Here is a 20,832-nt window from a genome sequence, read left to right on the forward strand (position 1 = left end):
GGTCTTTTCCACAAGGGGCTTTGTCATTGGTTCTGGCCCCATTCTGCATCAATTTCCCTCCAGAGCCCTGACTTTTCTACCTGCACGCATACCCCCATTTTTTTTCCCAGGGAAGTCAAACTGGGGTGTTTTTTTTTTTTTGAAGTGCAGAATGCTTTCTTTGATGTGACGCCTGGCCCCGGCCCTGCCTTTCATTCGCCTCTTTATTCCCCTGCATCCTGATTGGCTGAACAGCAGCCAATCCAGTTTTTCTTCCTTAATTAATAAAATTAAATTGCAACATTTGCAACATTAATACTTTAAAGGAAAAAAATCTTGAAAACGTGGGGGGGGGGGGGAATGCTGCAATATGGCTAACACAAAAGCTCTGCAGAGAGCCCTGAATCCCACTTGATATTTTGAAGTTTTCCTCTGTGATTTCTGTACTTTTTAGTCCATTATTTTTTTAAAAAAAAATTTAAACAGCAACCTTGCAATGTTGCAGCCATTAAAAAAAAAACACTTCTAAGTTTCCAACTGATGAAACTGCCTGTCGCAGAAACGGGGCATTTTTCTAGTCATAGAATCATAGAATCATAGTCCAGAAATAATAAACAGTTTCTACTTCAGTTCGACTCCCTCAAAGTGTGGAATTAAAGAATCAAAGCGGTAGGAGTCCAGAATAAAGTGGATCCTATCCTCTTGGGTCGAATATGCAGAAATGTAAAGTTGATGTGGAAGAGGCCGTGGTATTATTGACAATATATAAAGTTCTTAAGGTTTTGATTTGCCTCTTAAAAAGGGAATAATGGATAAGGGAATTATTACCAGATGTCCCATATTGTTTTACTAACTGCAAAGTAAGATAGGATGATGTCAGATGCATAGGGAAGAAGAAACACGGGGCAAGGGAACACTGTATCTCATTCATCTTGAGTGACTACTGGAGAAGATGCCAAGGGAGTCAGAATTACATGAAACTGTTTCAGGACAAAATACAAGGATGCTACTACCACATTTCCTTTTATTGCTTTACGGCCAGACAAAAGTGTTCTTATTCAATGTGTGATTTTTCATAATGGAGGTTAATGTAGAACAGAGGCTTTAAGTTCCCGACAGAATTCAGTTATATTCTCAGCAGCAATTCTGTAGTCAGCTTAGGCAGAGAAGTCTAATGCAGGATTTCCGTTCCAGATGCTTGCATTTCAGTGTATACACACAGAAAGGTTGCATACACTGATACCTGCATACACTGGTTGCATACGTAGAGCCAAGCTACAAGAGATGAATTACACAAGGAGGCGCACGTGAAGGGAGTCACAATGTTAACCGGGAAGCGGAGTTTTAAAAGAGATTGGAAAGCTTTGTTACAGAGCCAGGGAGATCGCTGCTCACGTTTATTTCCTCTTCGCCTCTTAGAAGAGGTGAAACTGGCAAAGCCTTTGGGAGGCAAAGAGGAAATTAACAACCCCTCTGAGCAGCCATCTCCTTGGCTCTGTAGAGAGGGGAAATTGACAAAGCCTTCCAATCTCTTTTAAAACTCAGCTTCCCAGCTAACATTGCGACTCCCTTCACGTGCTCTTCGTGTAATTTGTCTCTTGTAGCTTGGCTCACAGACTGCAAGGTTGCATACACTGTTACCTGATCCGTGTCAGCCCATGGATCGTGATCTGTAGGTGGGTCACAAGCCCTTCCAGAGACTCCATTTTGTTGCTGCTGCTGCTGCTGCTTTGGGGAAGGGCTTGATGCTGGTGTGGATGTATAGAAAGCAAGGGCCTCATCTTGCCTCTCCCCTGCCCCCACCAGCTCCACTATCAAAGCAGGAGGAAACAGGGAGGATGGTGTTGCTGATGCATCAAGTGTGATTTCTAGTCACTGTATTGCAACAAATTGCTGGAGTGGTGCATGGGGGGGGAGGGGTGACATCACTTGCAGGTGAATTTCCAGAAGAGATGTCCCCATGCTAGCAGCACACCCCCCCCCCGGCGCTACATCCCCCTGGCCCTCTTGCCCCAAATGCTTTATGCCAATCTTTGCTCCATTTTGTAATTGGCATTTGGCTAGCAAAAACAAAGTTCTCCCCCCATCCCCAATCAAAACAATGTGTGTGGGGGGGGGGCGGGCTGCAAGCCCCACAGTAAAGCCTTACCTTGGTCCATCCAAACCCAGAGAAATTATAGAAGAGTGAAAGGAAACTCCATCCAGAACACTTAAACAGGCATAGCTCCAAAAATATCAGCCCAGGATGGCCAGGTGAACAAAAAGGTTGAAGAGAGGTCTTTGATTGTCAGCAAGACTAAGAACCGGAGCTTGCTGCCTGGCCCTGCAGCTCATGGTTATGCCTGCTTCTAAAAGGATAGGGTAGGAAACCCAGAGATAAAACAGAGGAGACTGCAGAGGCAGTTTTATCATAGATTGTGCCTCAGAGAAGCTACTTGCAGGCACGGGCATCAGGGCTGCCGAGCCCAGGGTGGCGACGGGGGATCTCTCATCCAGAGCTTCTGTTGGAGATAAAATTTTGAAAACCCGGTGGCACAAGGCTGCCCCTGGCAATTCTAATGTGTTATGAAGGCAAAACGTATAATCCTTTCTCCAGCTAAAAGGATCAGATACTAGATGACGTGAAAGACGTCAACCCGAGTCCCTGGAGACTCCGCCGGTCTGAGCAGACAATATTGACCTTGAAAAACTAATGATCTGGTTCAGTACGAGGCAGCTTCACATCTACTCTGGCATGCTGCTTCCATGTATATAAACTCCATGGCTCAATTCAAGACAAAGCTTATCTGATCTTAATTCCACCCATGTGGGGCATGGCGTAATAATAAAGTCTTCGAGGGTGTGCAAAATGCATTTTTACTGAATGAAACCCGGAAATAGGAGGCAGGGTTTCCAAGGCCCATTCCACACAGCCCACTTTAAGCTGGCGCTTCTGAGCATCCATGCCGATTGGTGCTGAATCTGCTTGGGCTCCTGGCATTCTGCACTCAAGGCGACTTGGCATCTTTTTTATTCCAGATGAGTTGAGCTGTTTGAAGCTGCCTTTTGTGGGGACTGGAGCAGACGTAGTTTTTTTTTAATTTCAGCCCACGCATCATAACATTGCAATGTTGGAACCCAGTGTGTCCACCATCCCCTGCCCTTCCCTGCATTCGCTCACTGGGCAGTCCTGTGCCCAGCAATTTTTTTAATTGTAATAAATTTATTCCACATTAACTTAAAACATAACCATACAAAACCCAAAATATAACAATTCCTAAGGAGTTCCATACATCTAGAAATTCAATAGTTCTTGACAATGAATGTTAGAAGAAACGATTTTTTTTTTAAATTCCAGAGAGGCAATAGGCAGTGGAATTCTGGGAGGAAACCTACAAAATACTTTTTGTGCTTGTTCCCTTAGCTGCTAGCAGATTGCTCTGGTTTTGTTTGAATTGTCTGTTTGGTGCAAAATGGCACCTCTATACAACAGAAAAATGTTAAAATGCCGATGCCCAAAAACGGAGTTCTCAATGACCTCCTCACATAACTTGACTGTGTTCTGGGATGGGGAAGGCAGATTCTTGAGATGAGTCCCCCACCCCCATTTCCAAATCACCATGAACATGAATCCTGGTTGTAAAGAAAGGAAATAAAAAAATAAACCCAAGAAGCGATCAGTGGGGAATGTGGACTGCCGTCAGGGAATGAAACAGACAATGTAGAATGAACAAACATCACAGTGTTGTGAGTCTCCCCTAAAAGCCAAAGAGTCGGTCAGATGATAAAAATGTGATTTACAGGCACACTTTGCAAGGTTATGAATTTGCAGTCTTGATTTGCAGCATGATTTGCTTTATGAGAAATGTATTTGCAGTATGAGAAATGACATCACAGCATTATGACTCTTCCCTCATTTAAAAAAATAATAAAGAGGGTGTGTGTGGTTTCCACCGGTTGGCCAACCAATCAGTGCCCAGGGAAAGGAAAGGGCAAGGGAGAGAAGCAGTAGAAGACTAAGAATTCTGCACACATAAAAGACACATCAAAGAAGGCCAGTTTGGTGTAGTGGTTAAGAGCAGTAGGACTTTAATCTGGAGAACCGGGTTTGATTCCCCACTCCTTTGCTTGAAGCCTTGGGTCAGTCATAGCTCTCTCAGAACTCTCTCAGCCTCATCCACCTCACAGGGTGATTATTGTGGGGATAATAATGACACGCTTTGTAAACCGCTCTGAGTGTTAAGTTGTCCTGCAGAGCAGTCTATAAATCGAATGTTGTTGTTGTTGTTATCATCATCAAATGGTGACTCAACAGTGGCTTTAAAAAAGGCACCATATATATTCAGGGAAAAGTTGGGGAAAAGCCAGGGAAAGTTCGATTCTGCATCTCATGCCTTCTTTTCTGGAGACCAAAAGAAGCAGAATGAAATCTGAATCCGTGTTAACTAATGGTGTGGAATGGGCCCAAGTCAGACACGTAACTTGGAGACAGGCATGAATCTCACCCCTCCTTTGTTAGAGCCGAAGGACTGGTGCTGTCTTCTTTTGAGATCACTCTCAGAAGTCACCATCAATAGATGTTTGTTTATTCTAATATGCTTACATTCTCATAAATAACGGAAAGTTATCACCACACCAGATTCTTTCACTGGAGATGGAGGTAATTCATGTGGATCATTATTCATTTTGTATCATTATAATTTACTGCATTCTCCTTTCACAAAATATTACAGGGTCATCCAGTCACTTCAATATCAGTGCTAGATGCTCTAATCAGAACCAAGATGTTCTTCTGATGAAAATATTTCACCCTTCAACAGCTCAATCGCCGCATCTTTCTTCAGTTTTTGAAATTCCGGGTAATGAATCTGAGCGGAAAAAACAGTGGAAAATAATATCAGTTTTTATCCTAACTAGGATCAATGTTTGGTGTTTTATATAAACTAAGCACGCGTTTCTGTATTTGTTCATTTGTCTCTTAAATTCAAAGATTAATGAGTTCGAGCCACCAAAGTAACATCAACAAAACATCTCCTTAAGAGAATTTATGCGCAGCCCTTTGAGTACAGAAACCCAAGTAAGTCCTCCCATCTAGGCTGCCATTTCTCTAGGTTCCTCTTACCAGAACTACGTGATAGCCCAGCAGCCTCAGATGTCTCATCTTCATGGCCAATCTGCCGCGGGGGTGCCGCGAACCGAGGCAGAAAGCAGACACCGGTGCACACAGCACAGCCACCCTGTAACCAACAGCAGCAATGTCTACGAGAGCAGTGAACTACGTCGCGCTAGGCTGAAGAGTGATGCCGCTCAACTGGTTATTGAAAGAGCCGCTATCCAGAAGCCTTGTTTGCTTGCTGTAGTCAAACAGCTGCACAGTCCTGTACATGCACAGATTTGCTCCTGGGGTCGCAGAAGCCGTGTCAGGCCCGTAGAATTGTTTCTCCTTACCTCCACCTCCCCCCCCTTTTCAGCTGACATAGCAGAGCTGCAGAAGCTTTTGCACCTGCAGCACAGCTGATCTGCATGCAGGCTGAACTTGACGGGACTTGATTTTAACCTGCTTAAAATATGAGAACTGTACTTTGATATTTCTTCAGCGTTGCTGCCATTTCATGCTCTTTCCCACATGTGCTCAGTTTCAAGAGACAGGCAGACAGATGCTCATGCAAAGAAGGGCCACATTCTCCTTAGTGCAGCAAGGAACTTCTAAGTCCTTGCCATATGATTGTATTGGCTTGCCTGCTTCCTCCATACCCAACATCAGGTGCCAGAGTAAAAGAGATGGGAGGAAGAAAGAAAACCTCTCCCCAGCAAGAGCGTAAATGTCTTTCCAGTTGGAACGATGGAGAAATGTTTGCTTAAACCTCAGCTATTCATGTACAAATGAACTTGCTACAGTGGCACACAGGACAAAATGAGAAACAGATCTGGTCCAACTCTTCTTTAAAAACAGAAACATCAAAGCATAAAAAATCCCAAAAGCTCAACTGGGTTCGTCTTTCTCTGTTGAATTAATTATTTCCCCAACATTATCCAGTTTATCTCACGAGCTACACAGTTTTTTCCTTCTAGCAATTTAATCCAGTCTTACAAGGAAACTGAAAAATGGCACTACTTCTCCCCACCAACGTAGCCCACAAAGTTATGTTTTGCACACACAGAAGACTGTACCAAAAAGGAGAATGAATGGGAAGCCCTCCTGTTTAGAGAAGCCTGATTGGCTACAGGGGATTCTTAGTCCCCACAAGTGACCAGCTCAGCAAAAGGCCAACATTTCTTCATAAAATCCTCCACTTATTGATAAAGTTTTCAGCAGAATATAATTGACCCCTCTATTGAAACCTCAAAATCATGGACCAATCCAAAGTAAATTAGTTAAGTTTTTGCAGTTAAGCATATAGGTGAATAAAAGCACCTGTGAAGGCTGGAATCATCTGTTGACTGATCAGCTTCATTGCTCGGCACCATCTTTTTTCTGTTGGCATTAATTTGGATTTCAAAATCTGAGAACAGAGGAAAATATTAATGTTACAGATAAATAAAGAGTTGCCTCCTTCTGGCCGTCCAAGCATCACTTCCCCTTGCATGAGGTCTCCACTGACTCCCCTGCCCGCTTAGCAGCTCTCCGTGCTCCTGGCGGATCTACTGAGGGGAGGTGCCTTTTGGGGAGCACAGCAGGATGAAGTGGGAAGGAATCCAACTTGGAACTGAGCTCCTGACTAGCAAACTGCTTATTTAAGAGAGGCTCCAAATCAAACCATAACCATCTTGCTTCAAAGGAAGTGACAGACAGACATGAAGCAGACTCAGTCTAGAGGTGGACCAAACCTAGATGCACCTCCCAAAGCAGGTTCCCTAGAGAGGATGTCACAGAGAAGCAGGATTTTTTCCACTGTGACAGCACGTGGTCAGTACTGCAGCTGCTGAGCCCCCACAGCTGCCAAGTGTCTCCAGCAAGTTCGCAGTCTCCTTTCCCTCTCCATCCACCTCAAGGTCTCCATTTCAGTTATTTTATCATGGGAATGGTCACCTTCAGTTGCATACCTATGCTGTAACCGTGAGTTAATTGTACATTCGGTCGAAACAAACTCGCATCTTCCAAAAGTGTAAGCAGGACCTCCTGGACCTCAGGAAAGTGAGAAGAAGGAGGCAAGGGCTCTTTCTCCACTGGTAAGACTGTTGCTGGCTTGATGACAGAATGACCCTCAAGGGCTAGACAAACGTTCACAGCATGCAACAACATTTCATTTTGCTCCGTATTCTTCCCAGCTAGAAGGGAAAAGAAAAAGATTACAATTTTCTTACTGAATAAATGCCTTGGAACCCCAAAAGCTGTAATTCTTTGAAATCATTCTATAATAGATTAACATTCAAGGCCCTTAGTGGACTGAGACCAACATACTTGCAGGACCGTCTCTCTCCCTATGTTCCCCAGAATATCTGGTCAGCAGAAATACAGCTGCTAGTGATCCCTGGCCCCAAGAAGGTTCGCCTCACCTTGACCAGGGCCAGGGCTTTTTCGGCCCTGGCACTCACATGGTGGAACTCTCTGTCTTTGGAGACTCAAACCCTACTGTTTAGACTGAAATGGGTTAAATATGGTTTAGACTATATATACATACACAATACAAAGAAAGTATCCACTCTCTCTTCTCAGGTGGGATTCAGTGAAAATAGTCAATAGTGAAATACTGTTACAGCCAACCGCTTGAAATATCATGGATTCAACATGTCAGACCCCACGTTCTTTACGTGTGACAAGCGTCACCCATCCGGTGAAGCAGCTGAACTGATATACACAAAGTGTAATTTAACAGCCAGAAGGCCCAGAAAGCAATACTTAATAGTGTTTTATGGGTTTTAATGTTCTTAATGGATTTTGGAGTCTTAGTTTTAACACGTGCCATATCCTTTACAGCACTCAGAGGCTTGGTCCCGGATTAAGCAGGCCCTCTATGATATAAATATGTGGCTCTGATCTGTCACAAAAGGATTTTTCAAACTTAATGTCTGGCTTTAAGAACGGCTTAGTGCTAGAGTGGAAGCCTTCACTTGGTGGCTAACCACAGTTCAAATTAAAGTGACCTGGACTGTGTGAACAGTTGCCATCATTAGGATACCTCCAAAAGTGAGACAGCACCATATGCCTTTATGCCTAAGCAAATGCAGTCTACATTCTGAAGTACTGTAACTGAGTGGAGGAAATCACTGGGATACTTTGCTTTCACTTACTTCTTAAAGCGAGGGGACTAGAACTGCCAACGTTGTAGTACGTCATAACAATACAAGGGGGCAGATATTTATTACTTAAACTGAAGATGGACATTTGATTACAAAACTCAGTAATGGAAGAATTAACCTTGTTTATGTATACACATACACAGGATACAACCAAATCATGTTGAGAAGTTCTATGGTCTGAAGCCTGATTTGAGCAAGAATACAATTCAAAATTAATTTTCAGACCTCCAGTCATCAGATCATTAAGGACTTCATCTTGTAACAGCTGATGAAGGGCTGGTTGGGGAAGATATCCTAAAATGCAGAATGAGTATACAGCCTTCAGTAAATCCATGTTAGCAATCCTGGGCAGGTAACGATTCAAGGCGCTATTCAGAGTCTCAAGGAACCTTCAAAAAGAAGGGGGAGAGAGAGATTTGGATACACAAATCACAGATTACTTACTTCCAAGTAAACGTGCTTAGGATTGCACTGTGAAACTGAGAAAATATTATGACTTATTTGTGCATAATTAATTCCCATGTGACATAATATCACTTGCAATCCTGGTTACGAGGAGGAGCCCTTCTTCCCCTTTCTTTCAGGAGAAGGATGGTGAGAATAGAGTACTACTTTATAAAGGGCAAAGTAAAGATAGGCACAAAACAGAACACAAACCAAAAGGAACCACGAACCAGCCCGGTTCATGGTTCCTGAACCAGCGGTTTGTCGAAGCTCGTTTCCATGAACTTCCGAACTGGTCTGCTGGTTCATTTGGTTAATTTTAAATGCCCCTTTCTGTGCCGCTGCTCAGAGCAGTGGGGAAATGCCCATTTAAAGAGCGGGTGAGGCTTGGCTGGCTGGCCGGGAGTTCCCGGCCGGTCAGCCGAGACCCACCCACAGTTCAAATGGCCATTTCCCAGCTGCTCAGAGCAGCAGAGAAATGCCCATTTAAAGAGCGGGTAAGGCTTGGTTGGCCGGCCGGCTGGGAAAGTGGCATGGAAAGGGGCATTTAAACCCCACAAACTACGAACAACAAACCGGTTCACGAACTTGCACCAGTTCGTGGTTCGTGAAAATGCACAAACCACAAACCGCATGGTTCATTTTTTTCATGGTTCGTGCCCACCTCTAGGGTAAAGTGCATACAAACTCTCATACAAGTGCATACATTCTAAGCTTCAACCATTCTTAGAAGGGTAAAATTCTACCTGGGATGAAGCCATCGGTCTCTTATAAACACCATCTGCACAAGTAACTACAAATTGCATTTGGCAACCACAGATTTGAGTTTTCTGTTTTCCTAATGGAAATGCCTTTTCGTTCAATCCGACATCAATTCCAGTATGTGATGAGCAATGGAATTCCCACAGCTGCTCCATCCCAAGTGTGGCTTGACTTGCTCGGTGCTGCCATGGAGGCCTCCAACTGGTGGCTGACCACAAGCAAAATTAAAGTGACCAGGGCCATGGGAATAGCAGCACGTACTTTAAATCTGGGTCCATCCAAAAGCAAGTCTGAGTTTACATTGAGGAAGCAAGAACAAATATTCCCATCTGCTACTGCAAGTCCTCAGGAAACTGAATCATATAAAGCTTCAATTTCTAGTTATCATAGTTGTAATCAGGGATCAGTCTAGCATTCATGGATAGGATATCCAAATGCAATGGCCTTTGCCAAAAAAATCCGTGAGTCATACAACAAATGACAATACAGCGTAAGGAACAAAACGATTCTGAAGCCAGAACCTACTGCTGATCTTGGCCTTCAGGGAGGTGGTGGAGAAGAGAATAGGCTCGAAGAACAGCCATAATATCCTTCATGTTCAAAGAATTAGGATGAGATATGACTTTCTCTGCGAAAGTATCCATCAGAGTGACTGGGCGAAAGCTAAGATTCTCAAAGGCAGAAAGGAAGAGGACTACCTGAAATCGAGAGAACATCCATTTAATTTGATTATATGTGCACTACTCAGCTTGAACAGGGAGCCTGGCTAGCCACAATTTAAATGTACTGTTCATGAATTCTGAAAATAACAATCTCTTGGCCACAGCAGTAGCTCTTCAGATCCTAGACTGCTTTCCCCCCCTGAACATTGCTAACTTCTTCCATAATGATTTTAGCATCTTTTACCCTAATACAAAAGGTCTGACCTTTACTTATCCTGTCTCGCTAGTGACAATTTCCTCTGTACAACTGATTCAAAAATTTCAAGCCTCCCTAATAGAACCTTGAGCCTCTGAGAAAACAGCTGAATATAAATGAAGTAAACATATAAACAGTTCAATATTTTAAACTTTTTGTCAAATTCAATTAAGTCCATAATGACTGTTAATTTGTTCTACTGCAATACAGTTGTCTAAAATCATTCAGGACAGGCATTGATCTAAGCTTTTTCAAGAAAGGACAGACAGTGACTGAACGTGCCCCCTACACAGTGCTCTTTGTGGACAGTTTTAGGAGTCTGAAGAAGGGAGCTTTGACTCTTGAAAGCCTTCACTGTGAAGTACAACTGGACTGAAATCCTACAGTGCATTATGTGGCTAGCTAGCATTTTATTTCTAAGTTTATGCTAATCTATAGCAATGTTTCAAAGGAATAAATAGAATTTCACCACCATTTGAACTATACATCAGAATAAGCCTGCCATCAGCCTATACACAATTATGAATAAGCAATTATGAATAAAGTAGCGCTAACAAACATCATTATACACACTGGTCTGAGCCATTAGCTCAGTGGAACAGGTTTCCTCAGAAGGAGGTGGCTTTCCTTCTTCAGGGTTTTTTAAGAAGAGGCTAGATGGCCATCTGACAGCAATGCTGATTCTATGACTCAGTATGAATTTAGGTAGACTTTGAGAGGGAGGGCATGAAGGGATGAGCCAGTACTAGGCTCTTGCGGGCCCTTCTTATATTCCTAGAGTAATGCTGATCACCACTTCAGGTTCAGGAAGGAATTTTCCTCCAGGCCAGACTGGCCAAGGACCTTGAAGGTTTTTTGTCTTCCTTTGGCCATAGAGCAGGGGTTAGTGGGGGGGGGGGGGAATAACCTTGCATTTCCTGCATTATGCAAGGGGTTGGACTAGTTGACCCTTGGGGTCCATTCCAGCTCTGTTTCTCTGTATCTGCAGTTATACAAAGCAACAGATAATCAGAATTTATGATCAGCATAAAGGCAAATCTAGGAGACAACCTAAAATTGCCAGCTCCATAAAGAGACTCGTTTGGATCCAGCAGGGCTACAGTATGGCTACAAACAATTCTCCCCAGCTTTACCTGTTTGGTGTCCCACATATAGAAGGTTGATGCTACATAATCAGCTATTCCAGAAAACAGCACAGTATTGCGGTACAGAAGGTCTTTGCAAGATCTCAGCACTGTCAGCAGCCGCCAGAATGGAGTTCCCTCGATATTCTCTAACACAGAGAAAGAGAGAAGACGAAAGGACAAAACAAAAACATTTGGAAATGGTAAACTTCAGAGATTTTATGCATTTACTGAATCATAAATATGCTGTAAGAACAAATATTACAATCATTATGAATATAGGAGTAAAACTGACAGCAAAGACCTGTACACAATCATGCAATGCAATGGAATTCAGTACTTTTTTATTTTGAAGTCGTCACTCCCATTCAAGCCTTATTCAGTCACAAATCCATTGGCCATGTAGCACTGGGGTTGTATGTGTTTACAGAAAGCAAGACTAAAGCCTTCTGGGGCTCACAGAACTCAGCACCGTTCTTTCAATTCGGGCCCATTTCTTTTGGGGCTTTCTGCATATCAGCCTGTACCGAAGGCCAATTCAAATATAACTACAGCATAACTCCATGCAAACAGTGTCAGATAACAGTTTTTTTAAAACAATCCTCTATTCCGCTTTTGGTCTTTTCTCTTTTTTTGGTTCCCCACCAGGTGGCTCTGCAGAAAATCTTAATAAACAGGTGTCTTTCTCCAGCTTGAAGGAAATGGGAGTCAACAAGGTAATCAGGCTGAGCTAGCAGGAAAGGGGGGGGACGACAATTTGAGGAATGCATAGTGACTTACCTATTATTTTGTCACTGCAAGCACTCAGAATGGGAAGGGAGCGGTAATTCATTTTAGCCAGCACACTGAACATGTGCTGGGCATTTGGGGGAGTCAACTGATTGATCTGACTCAAAATCTTGTTCTGAAAAGCAAAACAGGTGGCTATTAGAAAGAATGCCGACCTAACAAGACAATGGTGGAAATTATCTTATTATATAATTGAGCAAGCGATTTTCAGACAACTCACTTTATACCCTGGTGCACCACCAGAGGGCGCTGCCATGAAGGGAAGCCTAGGCAAGGCACCACGTCCCTCCAGAAAAAGTGCCATGGTGGGAAGCCCAGGCCAGAAGCAGGATGGGAGCAGGTGGAAATGCCTGCCTCCCGCCTTCACCCAGCTGGTATTAGGAGTGAGGCAGGTGGCAATGCCCGCCACCCAACTTAACCGAGCTACTAATAGGAGTGGAGCAGGTGGCAATGCCCACCCCCTGCCTTCACCCAGTTGGTATTAGGAGCAGAGCAAGTGGCAATGCCCGCCACCTGCCTTCACCCAGCTGGTATTAGGGATGAAGCAAGTAGCAATGCCCACCACCCAACTTAACCGAGCTACTAATAGGAGTGGAGCAGGTGGCAATGCCCACTCCCTGCCTTCACCCAGTTGGTATTAGGAGCAGAGCAGGTGGCAATGCCCACCACCTGCCTTCACCCAGCTGGTATTAGGGATGAAGCAAGTAGCAATGCCCACCACCCAACTTAACCCAGCAGAGATATTAGGAGTGGAGCAGGTGGCAATGCCCACCGCCTGCCTTCACCCAGTTGGTATTAGGAGCAGAGCAGGTGGCAATGCCCACCACCTGCCTTCACCCAGCTGGTATTAGGGATGAAGCAAGTAGCAATGCCCACCACCCAACTTAACCCAGCAGAGATATTAGGAGTTGAGCAGGTGGCAATGCCCACCCCCTGCCTTCAACCAGTTGGTATTAGGAGCAGAGCAGTTGGCAATGCCCACCCACCCCTCCTTAACCCAGCTGGTATAAGGAGAGGAGCAGGTGGCAATGCCCACCCCCCCACACACACCTTAACCCAGCTAGTATTAGGAGCAGAGCAGGTGGCAATGCCTGCCCCCCACTTAACCCAGTTGGTGTTAGCAGCAGAGCAGATGGCAATGTCCATCCCCCCACCTTAACCCAGTTGGTATTAAGAGCGAATCAGGTGATAATGCCCGCCCTGCACCATCACCCAATTTGGATCAGGAGTGGAGCAGGTGGCAATGCTCACCTCGCACCTGGGTGGGATCAGGCGCAGAGCAGGAGGCAATGCCCTTCGTCCCTTCACCCAGCCGGGATAAGGAGTAGAGCAGGTGGCAATGCCCGCACCCCCTTCACCCAGCTGAGATCAGGAGCAGAGCAGGTAGTAAAGCCCAACACCCATCTTCACCTGTCAGGATCAGGCATGGAGCAGGAGGCAATGCCTGTTCCTCCCTTCACCCAGCAGGTAGCAGGTTGCTATGCCCACCCCCTTCACCCAGCTGGGATCAGGCTTGGAGCAGGCAGCAATGCCTGCCCCCCTTCACCCAGACATAGTCAGGTGCAGAACTGGAGGCAATGCCCCCCTCCCTTTACACAGCATGTATCATGCATGGAGCAGGGAGCAAACTCACCACCCCTTCACATGGCCAAGATCAGGCGGATCAAGCGTGGAGCAGATGACAATGCCCACCCTCCTCCTTCACCAGCTGGAATGAGTGACAGAGGAGGAGCGAATGCCTGCCCGCCCGCCCTCCCCCTTGTAGAGCCTGTTGTATTTTTTTTACTCACAACGGGCTTTGTTGCTAATCTATCATACAGAGGAAAGACCACCTCCGTTTTTTCCAACATCTACCCTCAAGTGACAATTCAGAATAAGCAGAGACAGAGAAAAGTCTCTGCTGCTCTAAATTCCACCAAACTGAACTTTTTTCCATATTTGACTGCTTATTTTCCTTTTTTCTCTCATTCTGGCAATCCTGTGTGTTTGCTTGAAAAACAGAGCACAACAATCAGGGCTGGGACACATTTATTTCTATTGCAAAGCTTCCACTATAAGAATCAATGTGAAATGAGAGAACCGGCATCTTAGCTAGGAGATGAAACGCAAAACCTTTAAAGCAACCCAATTTTTTCTCCATTGTCTGAAGGAGTTATGCAGGGAGATGCTGGGGAGTTATACTGGGGAGTTATGCAGGGGCTGGTTCATGCAACACACCCAGTCAGTTCCGATTCCTAGATTGGGACTATATAAGTGACATGAATAAGTCTCAGATTTTACCTCCAGTTTTGCCTTGAGGGAGAGAGGTGAATCCTCTCCTATACATTTCATCATCGTTTGCAACATAAACACACTGGAGATCTTTGGGATTCGCTGCTCCACCAATAATCTAGTAATAAAGAAAAAAATACAGAACAGGCATAAACAGGCTTAGCAAAGAGCTAACATTTAGAATTGTTCAAAATTATATTTATTTACTTCGTTTATACCCTGCCTAGCAGCTTGCATCATTCTCCTCTAATTTATCGTCACAACAACCTTGTGAGGTAGGTCTGGCTGAAAATGTGCGATTGGCCCAATGTTACCTAGATTCTAGTCCAATACTCTAATCAATACAACTACATTGGATCTTGGCAAAGCAACATATATTTAACATATATGTTGCTCTGCTTTGCATGCAAAAGGCCCCAGGTTCAATTCCCAGCATCTCCAGTTAAAAGGAACAGGCAGCAAATGATGTGGAAGATCTCTGCCCGAGACCTTAAGAGAGCTACTGCCAGCCAGAGGAGTGCTGATCTTGATGAGCCAAGGGTCTTGATGAGCCAAGGCAGCTTCATGTTTGATTTAAAAAAAAAACAGCCAGTAATTATTTCCTACAGAACACAAATTTAGCTAATTCAAGATTTCATGCTTGACAGCGTGATCATCCCCCCCCCCCCCCGAAATTCTTCCGAGTCCCGCAAGTGAATTTGGACTGGGAATTGACACTTGGCATAAAACCACTGCATCTGCTCCTGCATATTCTGAACCCATTTTATCCAAGTATCCTACATCAGAAACCTCCTCAATTCCTGAATCATCTCACTGGGAATGTAACTGGTTCAGAGGGCCGAGGGCTCTCATTTATTGGACTTACTGAGTCTTGTTTCTGATTCATTTCTGTCTGTGCTTTTACTTGAAAAGTGCCATCATGATCTTCTCCCATTTGATTTGCAAATCATGATACAATGCAACTGCATTTTACTGGCAAAGAAGACCCTGTACAAATATTTTTACTCGCTAAAAAAAATGTCTACAGGACAATGATATTAGACAAAACCCCTGGATCTCTGCTTACTGCAATCCAGCTTGGAGAGCTTCCACATTCTTGCATTTTTCCATTCCTTGCAAAGTGGTAGCAACAATGGAAAGACTTCGGTCATCAAATTCATTCAGACGTTCCTACAAAAATACATAAGGAAGTTAAAAGGCACAGCTGCCAGTTTTCAGAAGCCTTTTCAGTCAAGAGGGAAAAGCAGGCGTCATATAAATAGCTCAATCTGCCCCATGAAATTTCAGTTCAAACTCCTGAGTCACATTTAGAAGATCTACTGAACTTTTCTGCAACAGGATGACTCCGCAATTACCTTGCATTCAGGTGTGGGCTGGGATGCAAAATCGGCCCTGGAAAGGGGCCCCCCTCCCTGAGCTGGGAAGGAGCAGGCTCACCGCGGCTCCAGCCTGAGCGGAGGGCAAGGGCCGTTAGCCCCTGGCTCTGGCGGCTCCTGCTCATTTGTGCCTGGCCACCTCATGCAGGGCGGCGGCGGCTGGTTTGCAGTGGCACCAGGTCCTATCCGCTTTGCAGGAGGCATCAGCTCACAACAGTGATGAATCCCGCCTACTTTGTGATAATCTTTCTTGAGGGGGGTGGGGGCCACTGGCTGGTGGCAGCAGCAGGTCCTCCCCACATCACAGGGGCCACCAGCTTGCAGTGGCAGTCGCTCCTGCTCACTTTGCTTAGGGCTGCCCTGGGAGCAGGACAGTTCTGGGGGAGGGGTGGTCCTCCCAAGACTTTCCCCAGTGGTCTCAATGGCCAATCTGCCCTCACTTGAATTCCTGAGGGGGAAAATAAGGTATGCGGAGCTTTTGTGTGTGCAAAATGTAGACTATAAATTAAATCAGATTCTTCAAGAATGCACTGTTGATCTGCCACTCACCTGATGCCTACGGAGAATAAAAATTGTCCTCAGGAGATGAAGCAATTTCCCATGGCTCTGGGATGGAAACTATAAGCGTCACACCATGCCGTTACCCTAATTTTTACCCAAGGCTGCAATATGGCAACTGCACACACAGCTGTCCCATTACCACATAGAGACTTCACAAGGTATTTGCTGTTTAATATCAGAAGGGAAACCAATAAGGGGGGGGGATCCTTGTGCCCAGGTTCCATAATGTAGTTTGACACAATCCTATTTAGCGCAGGGCTATATGCTATGGAGGTGGCATATGCATCTTAAGTAAGGGCCAAAGCTGGGGGAGCAGCCACTAGCTAGCTCTCAGCGCCTGCGTTACAGATGGCAGCTCTGCACCAAGAGCGGACAGCCACAGGGACAGACAATTTCAGGGGCTGCTGCATATCTATTGCTTGGCAATGCTGAATGTTCTGGCTTGCAGACACGGCATGTGTTGGTGAAATGGCGTTGGGAAAGCACTGGCACTTCCCACTGCTCTGCCCCATTCCTTCAAAACAGACTGCTATTATGAAATGAAAACAAGAAGTTGGCCCAGTGGAAATTCAGAACGTAAGAGAGAACCTTCCAACTTCTCCCTACATTGCCATCAAGCCTCCATTTTGGCATATCTTTTTCACTCCCTCCACCTTGGCCAACTCAGCTATGAATCAGGAAGAGTCTAGCCTCTGCCATGAATTCACTAGGTGGCCTTTGGTACGCCTCTGAGCCTCCAGACTTCATCTGCAGTGCAGAGTTAATAACACTGACAGTTATTGTCAAGACTGCAAGATAATGCATGTGAAGCCCTTTAAACACTTAGAAGTGATATACAAATGTTAAGCATAATCACAAAAATTAGTGGCATTAATGTTTTTCTGCCCTGTTCTACATTTATGGCCCCATTTGGTACTTATGATCCTTTATGAACTACACTCTGCAGAAGAGTTGCCAACTCCAGGTTGGGATATTCCTGGAGATTTTGGTGGTGGTGAAGCCTGGGGTTTGGGGAGTGAGGTATAATGCCATAAGAGTCCACCTTCTAAAGTTACCATTTTTTGCAGGTGAACTGATCTCTGTTGCCTGGAGATCTGTTTTAATTCTGAAAGATCTCCAGCCCTCATCTGGAGGTTGGCAAGGCAACCCTACTTTGCAGGCACCTCTGAAATTCTGTCCAGACTCTAAAAGGTTCGTCGCTTACCTGGCATACCCTCAACATTGTCTGTACCAACCGGGTGTTCTGCGGGACTCCAAGTTTCACCACAGCATGCAGGCTGTATGCCAAGTCATCCCGCCACATGTACTTGGCCTCCTGCATCACACACTGACAGAGCTGGCTGAACTGAGGGTGCTCAAACATCACCCGTCTCTCGTAACGCTTCTGGTCATCCAACAGTTTTTTGGTTAGCATCCACATAGTGGCAAGGCTGTTACTGACATACTTTGGGGAAATTGGGTGTCTTGAAACCATGTCCAGTACATCACAGGGGGATGTGCACCTTCGAAGATCATCAAAGTACTTCTGGGACGCAGACTTCTCATCTGTTTCTTCACCTGTACTCCTATCTGTCTCTGCAGTGACTATGAAACTGGATGAAGGTCTGGAGAGTTCTACAGTCACTGATCCAGAGTTTTGTGTTTGATCATGTAACAAGCCATTAGCAGCTTTCTGTTCATTTGCACTGGTATTTTCTGTGATCATGCTGAATGTATCTTGAGAAAAAACCCTAGCAGATGAATGAAGCCAGCAAGGAGACTCATACAAAAGGCGTTGCCTGGAGCAAGGACTTTTATGTCCACTAGCCCCCAATGCATACGTCCTCACCACTGTTCGAGAACAAGGATTCACTGCAGAAGGGCATGCCTGCATCTGTCTGATGGTCCTTATAAGACAATCCAGTTTCTTATTCATTTTGCGGCTCATCATTTTACAATCTGTTTAAAGAAAAATGACTCGATAAATTCTAGCAGAAAAAATAAGCTGCCCAGAGCTGAACGATGTAGGTCACCTGTGAAATGAATTTGCAATGGCAGCTTGATTAACATAACATGCTAGCAAACTTTTATCAACAAATTTACTAATAGACTTTCTACATTAAATTGCATATATACGTTCTACAGAATACTCCGTATACAACAATTAATGATTAACAGGGCCATTCTGTTTCCCATCATACAGCGATGTCACAGTTTTATTACTGACATAGCTGAGAAGAGAAAGAAAAACTGTCAGAAAAGTTGAGGTTGTAGTTGTCGAATGAGTGCTATAGTAACAGAGATTAACATTGCAATCCTAAACAGAGTTACTCCAGACTAAGACCAGAAGCATTGCCCTTAATTTCAAGTTAAGAACTTTAGTAATTTCACCCTAGGTTTCAAGTCTGCTTAAAAATAAACCTCCATTTGAAAAATAAAACTTCTGGCAAATAGATTACATCAGTGAATGCTTTTGCTTATTTATGTGCACATCTATCATTGGGCACTCTGAGAATTCAGTTAAGAGTGGTATCTAGACTGACAGCTTTTTGTATCCAACTATTGCCCGTCTGTTGAGAAGACAGCCCTAATGACAGGAATTCCACTATCTATCACCTTGCTTCGTTCTTCCTCTATACAAACCAATCAGTCCTAAAAATGATTATTTAGAACCAGGCACTTAAAAGAGATGGCTAGACTAGATCATCAACCACCTTATCTAGTCAATAGTAAGGACTGACTTTCTTGCTTCCTAATCCAAGACACTTATGCTGCATAAGATGCAGCTTCATGCCCTTATAAACAGGCACTCTCAGGCTTCTTTCTAGCTAAACAAGTGCACCAGCAGCAGTGGGGCTTCCCCACAAGGAGGGTTTCCCCACATGTTTCGTGGAGAGTTTTTTTTTAATGATAATCAACATACTTATGCCAATTACCTTTGTGTGTGTGTGTGTGTGTGTGTGTGTGTGTATGCGAGAGAGAGAGAGAGAGAGAGAGAGAGAGAGAGAGAGAGAGAGAGAGCTGCTTGAAGACTGGTGCAAAGAAAATAGCACTGGTGTAGGCTGGAATGGGGAAAAACTTTCCCACACACGTAACAGCCATCCTTTCCAAAACACTGCAGCAAAGTAGGTTTGGGAAAGAGTGCAGAAAAGATGCTGAAATCTGAGGTGCAAGAAAGCACCACAATGCTGGGGGGAAGGCAGGCAAAAACTTGCTTCCTAGTAGCATCCACACAACAAGAGTTGGGGAATGAGTAACCAATATTGGATAGAGAAACTCCCAGCAACTATTTAACTAGAAATGTAAACAGCAATAATTCAGTTAAGCAAATCCTTAAGAAAAACAAGTTGAAATTATAATTTCACAAATTCAAGTCTCATATAAGTGTTACAAACTTATATGAGACAATATAATACAGGATAGGAAATGTTGTACCATCTGAAATATGTAATCTTTAAGGTCCAAACAACACGATCCTATTGATATTTTATGAAGTGACACGTGCATCAATAAGGATCTAACAATAACGTACCATTACAAATTCCATAATAATTCTCAGATTTCCTATCTATTCTGTATTATATTATTTTCATTAACACGTGTCACTTTATGAAATATTGGTAGGATGATGTTGTGTAACATTTATAGAACTTGTGAAATTATAATTTCAACTTTTCTTTTTTAAGGATTTGGTTTACTGCTGTTTACGTTTCTAGTTAGTTGCTGGGGGTTTCTCTATCTAATCTCGGTAGCATTCAGCAAACTATCTGCGTGCAGGTGACTCTCTGCCTCAGGCGCGCATCTTCCCAGGATGTCAGAAGAAGAGAGAAGAGCTCGCCTCTTTTGACCAAGAGGCCAGGGTCTCCCAATGGCAGGCTCCGTCAGCAGATGCAGATGCAAAAAATCTTTCCTCGCATAAACTTGCGGCACTCGCTGCCACTGTAGCGCTGGGGAATTGAAATGCGGGTCAAGGGAGCTCTTGAAGGATTAGCCGGGAGGGCTCAAGGCCGAGATTCGAGTCCAGCGGCGCCTCAGAGACCCCCGAGGGGAGGGGCTTTCCAGAGTCAAAACGACCGGGCCCGAGGCCAGCAGGAGCAGCGTGGGAAGCGACACTGGGCCTCCGTTTCGCCCCGACAGACACGCGTTCGGCGTGCAGACATTCCAGGGTTTGCCCCCGGGAAGCCTCTGGCGGGCAGAAGAGGCGGGGAAACAGCGGCGCCCCCCTCCCAGCCTCCCGTCTCCGTGGCAACCCGGCCTCGCGCCTTTCCCACGGGCGTCCACGCGCTCACCTTCGCGCACATCCGGATCTGCCTCGCGCCGCAGTCACGTGACCCGGCCCGGAAGCTCGGCGTACGGCTCCCGACAGAGGACAAACCGACTCCTTCCGCTTGCCACGTTGCCTGGCAACG

General features: G+C 44.8%; 1 protein-coding gene across 2 annotated transcripts; it reads right to left on the minus strand.

The window, feature by feature from the left end:
* Positions 1-4,051: 4,051 nt before the first annotated feature.
* Positions 4,052-20,740, minus strand: FASTKD2 (FAST kinase domains 2). 2 transcript variants are annotated; one of them, XM_054969907.1, is made up of 12 exons: positions 20,713-20,740; positions 17,649-18,456; positions 15,574-15,677; positions 14,517-14,625; positions 12,228-12,351; positions 11,457-11,596; positions 9,931-10,103; positions 8,425-8,588; positions 7,003-7,227; positions 6,374-6,461; positions 5,081-5,195; positions 4,052-4,826 (listed from the first exon to the last, which is right to left on the minus strand). In XM_054969907.1, the coding sequence occupies exons 2-12, from the start codon at positions 18,372-18,374 to the stop codon at positions 4,728-4,730; spliced, it is 2,067 nt and encodes a 688-aa protein (XP_054825882.1). In that variant the 5' UTR covers positions 18,375-18,456; positions 20,713-20,740; the 3' UTR covers positions 4,052-4,727. The 2 variants fall into 2 exon arrangements, with proteins under 2 accessions (XP_054825882.1, XP_054825883.1); XM_054969908.1 differs by having other exon boundaries at positions 17,649-18,382; positions 20,713-20,722.
* Between the last annotated feature and the right edge of the window lie 92 nt (positions 20,741-20,832).

Source organism: Eublepharis macularius, chromosome 2 (assembly GCF_028583425.1).
Source record: "Eublepharis macularius isolate TG4126 chromosome 2, MPM_Emac_v1.0, whole genome shotgun sequence".
NCBI classification, from domain to species: domain Eukaryota; kingdom Metazoa; phylum Chordata; class Lepidosauria; order Squamata; family Eublepharidae; genus Eublepharis; species Eublepharis macularius.

What these genes read in the sequence shown, in the direction of transcription:
- FASTKD2 (XM_054969907.1), bottom strand. Translation starts at nt 18,374, where the DNA reads ATGATGAGCCGCAAAATGAATAAGAAACTGGATTGTCTTATAAGGACC. An exon ending in TAATGATCTGATGACTGGAG is followed by an intron (nt 7,228 to 8,424) that starts GTCTGAAAATTA and finishes TTTCCCTTCTAG; the next exon opens with CTGGGAAGAATACGGAGCAA. An exon ending in TGGGCTATCACGTAGTTCTG is followed by an intron (nt 4,827 to 5,080) that starts GTAAGAGGAACC and finishes TTTTCCGCTCAG; the next exon opens with ATTCATTACCCGGAATTTCA.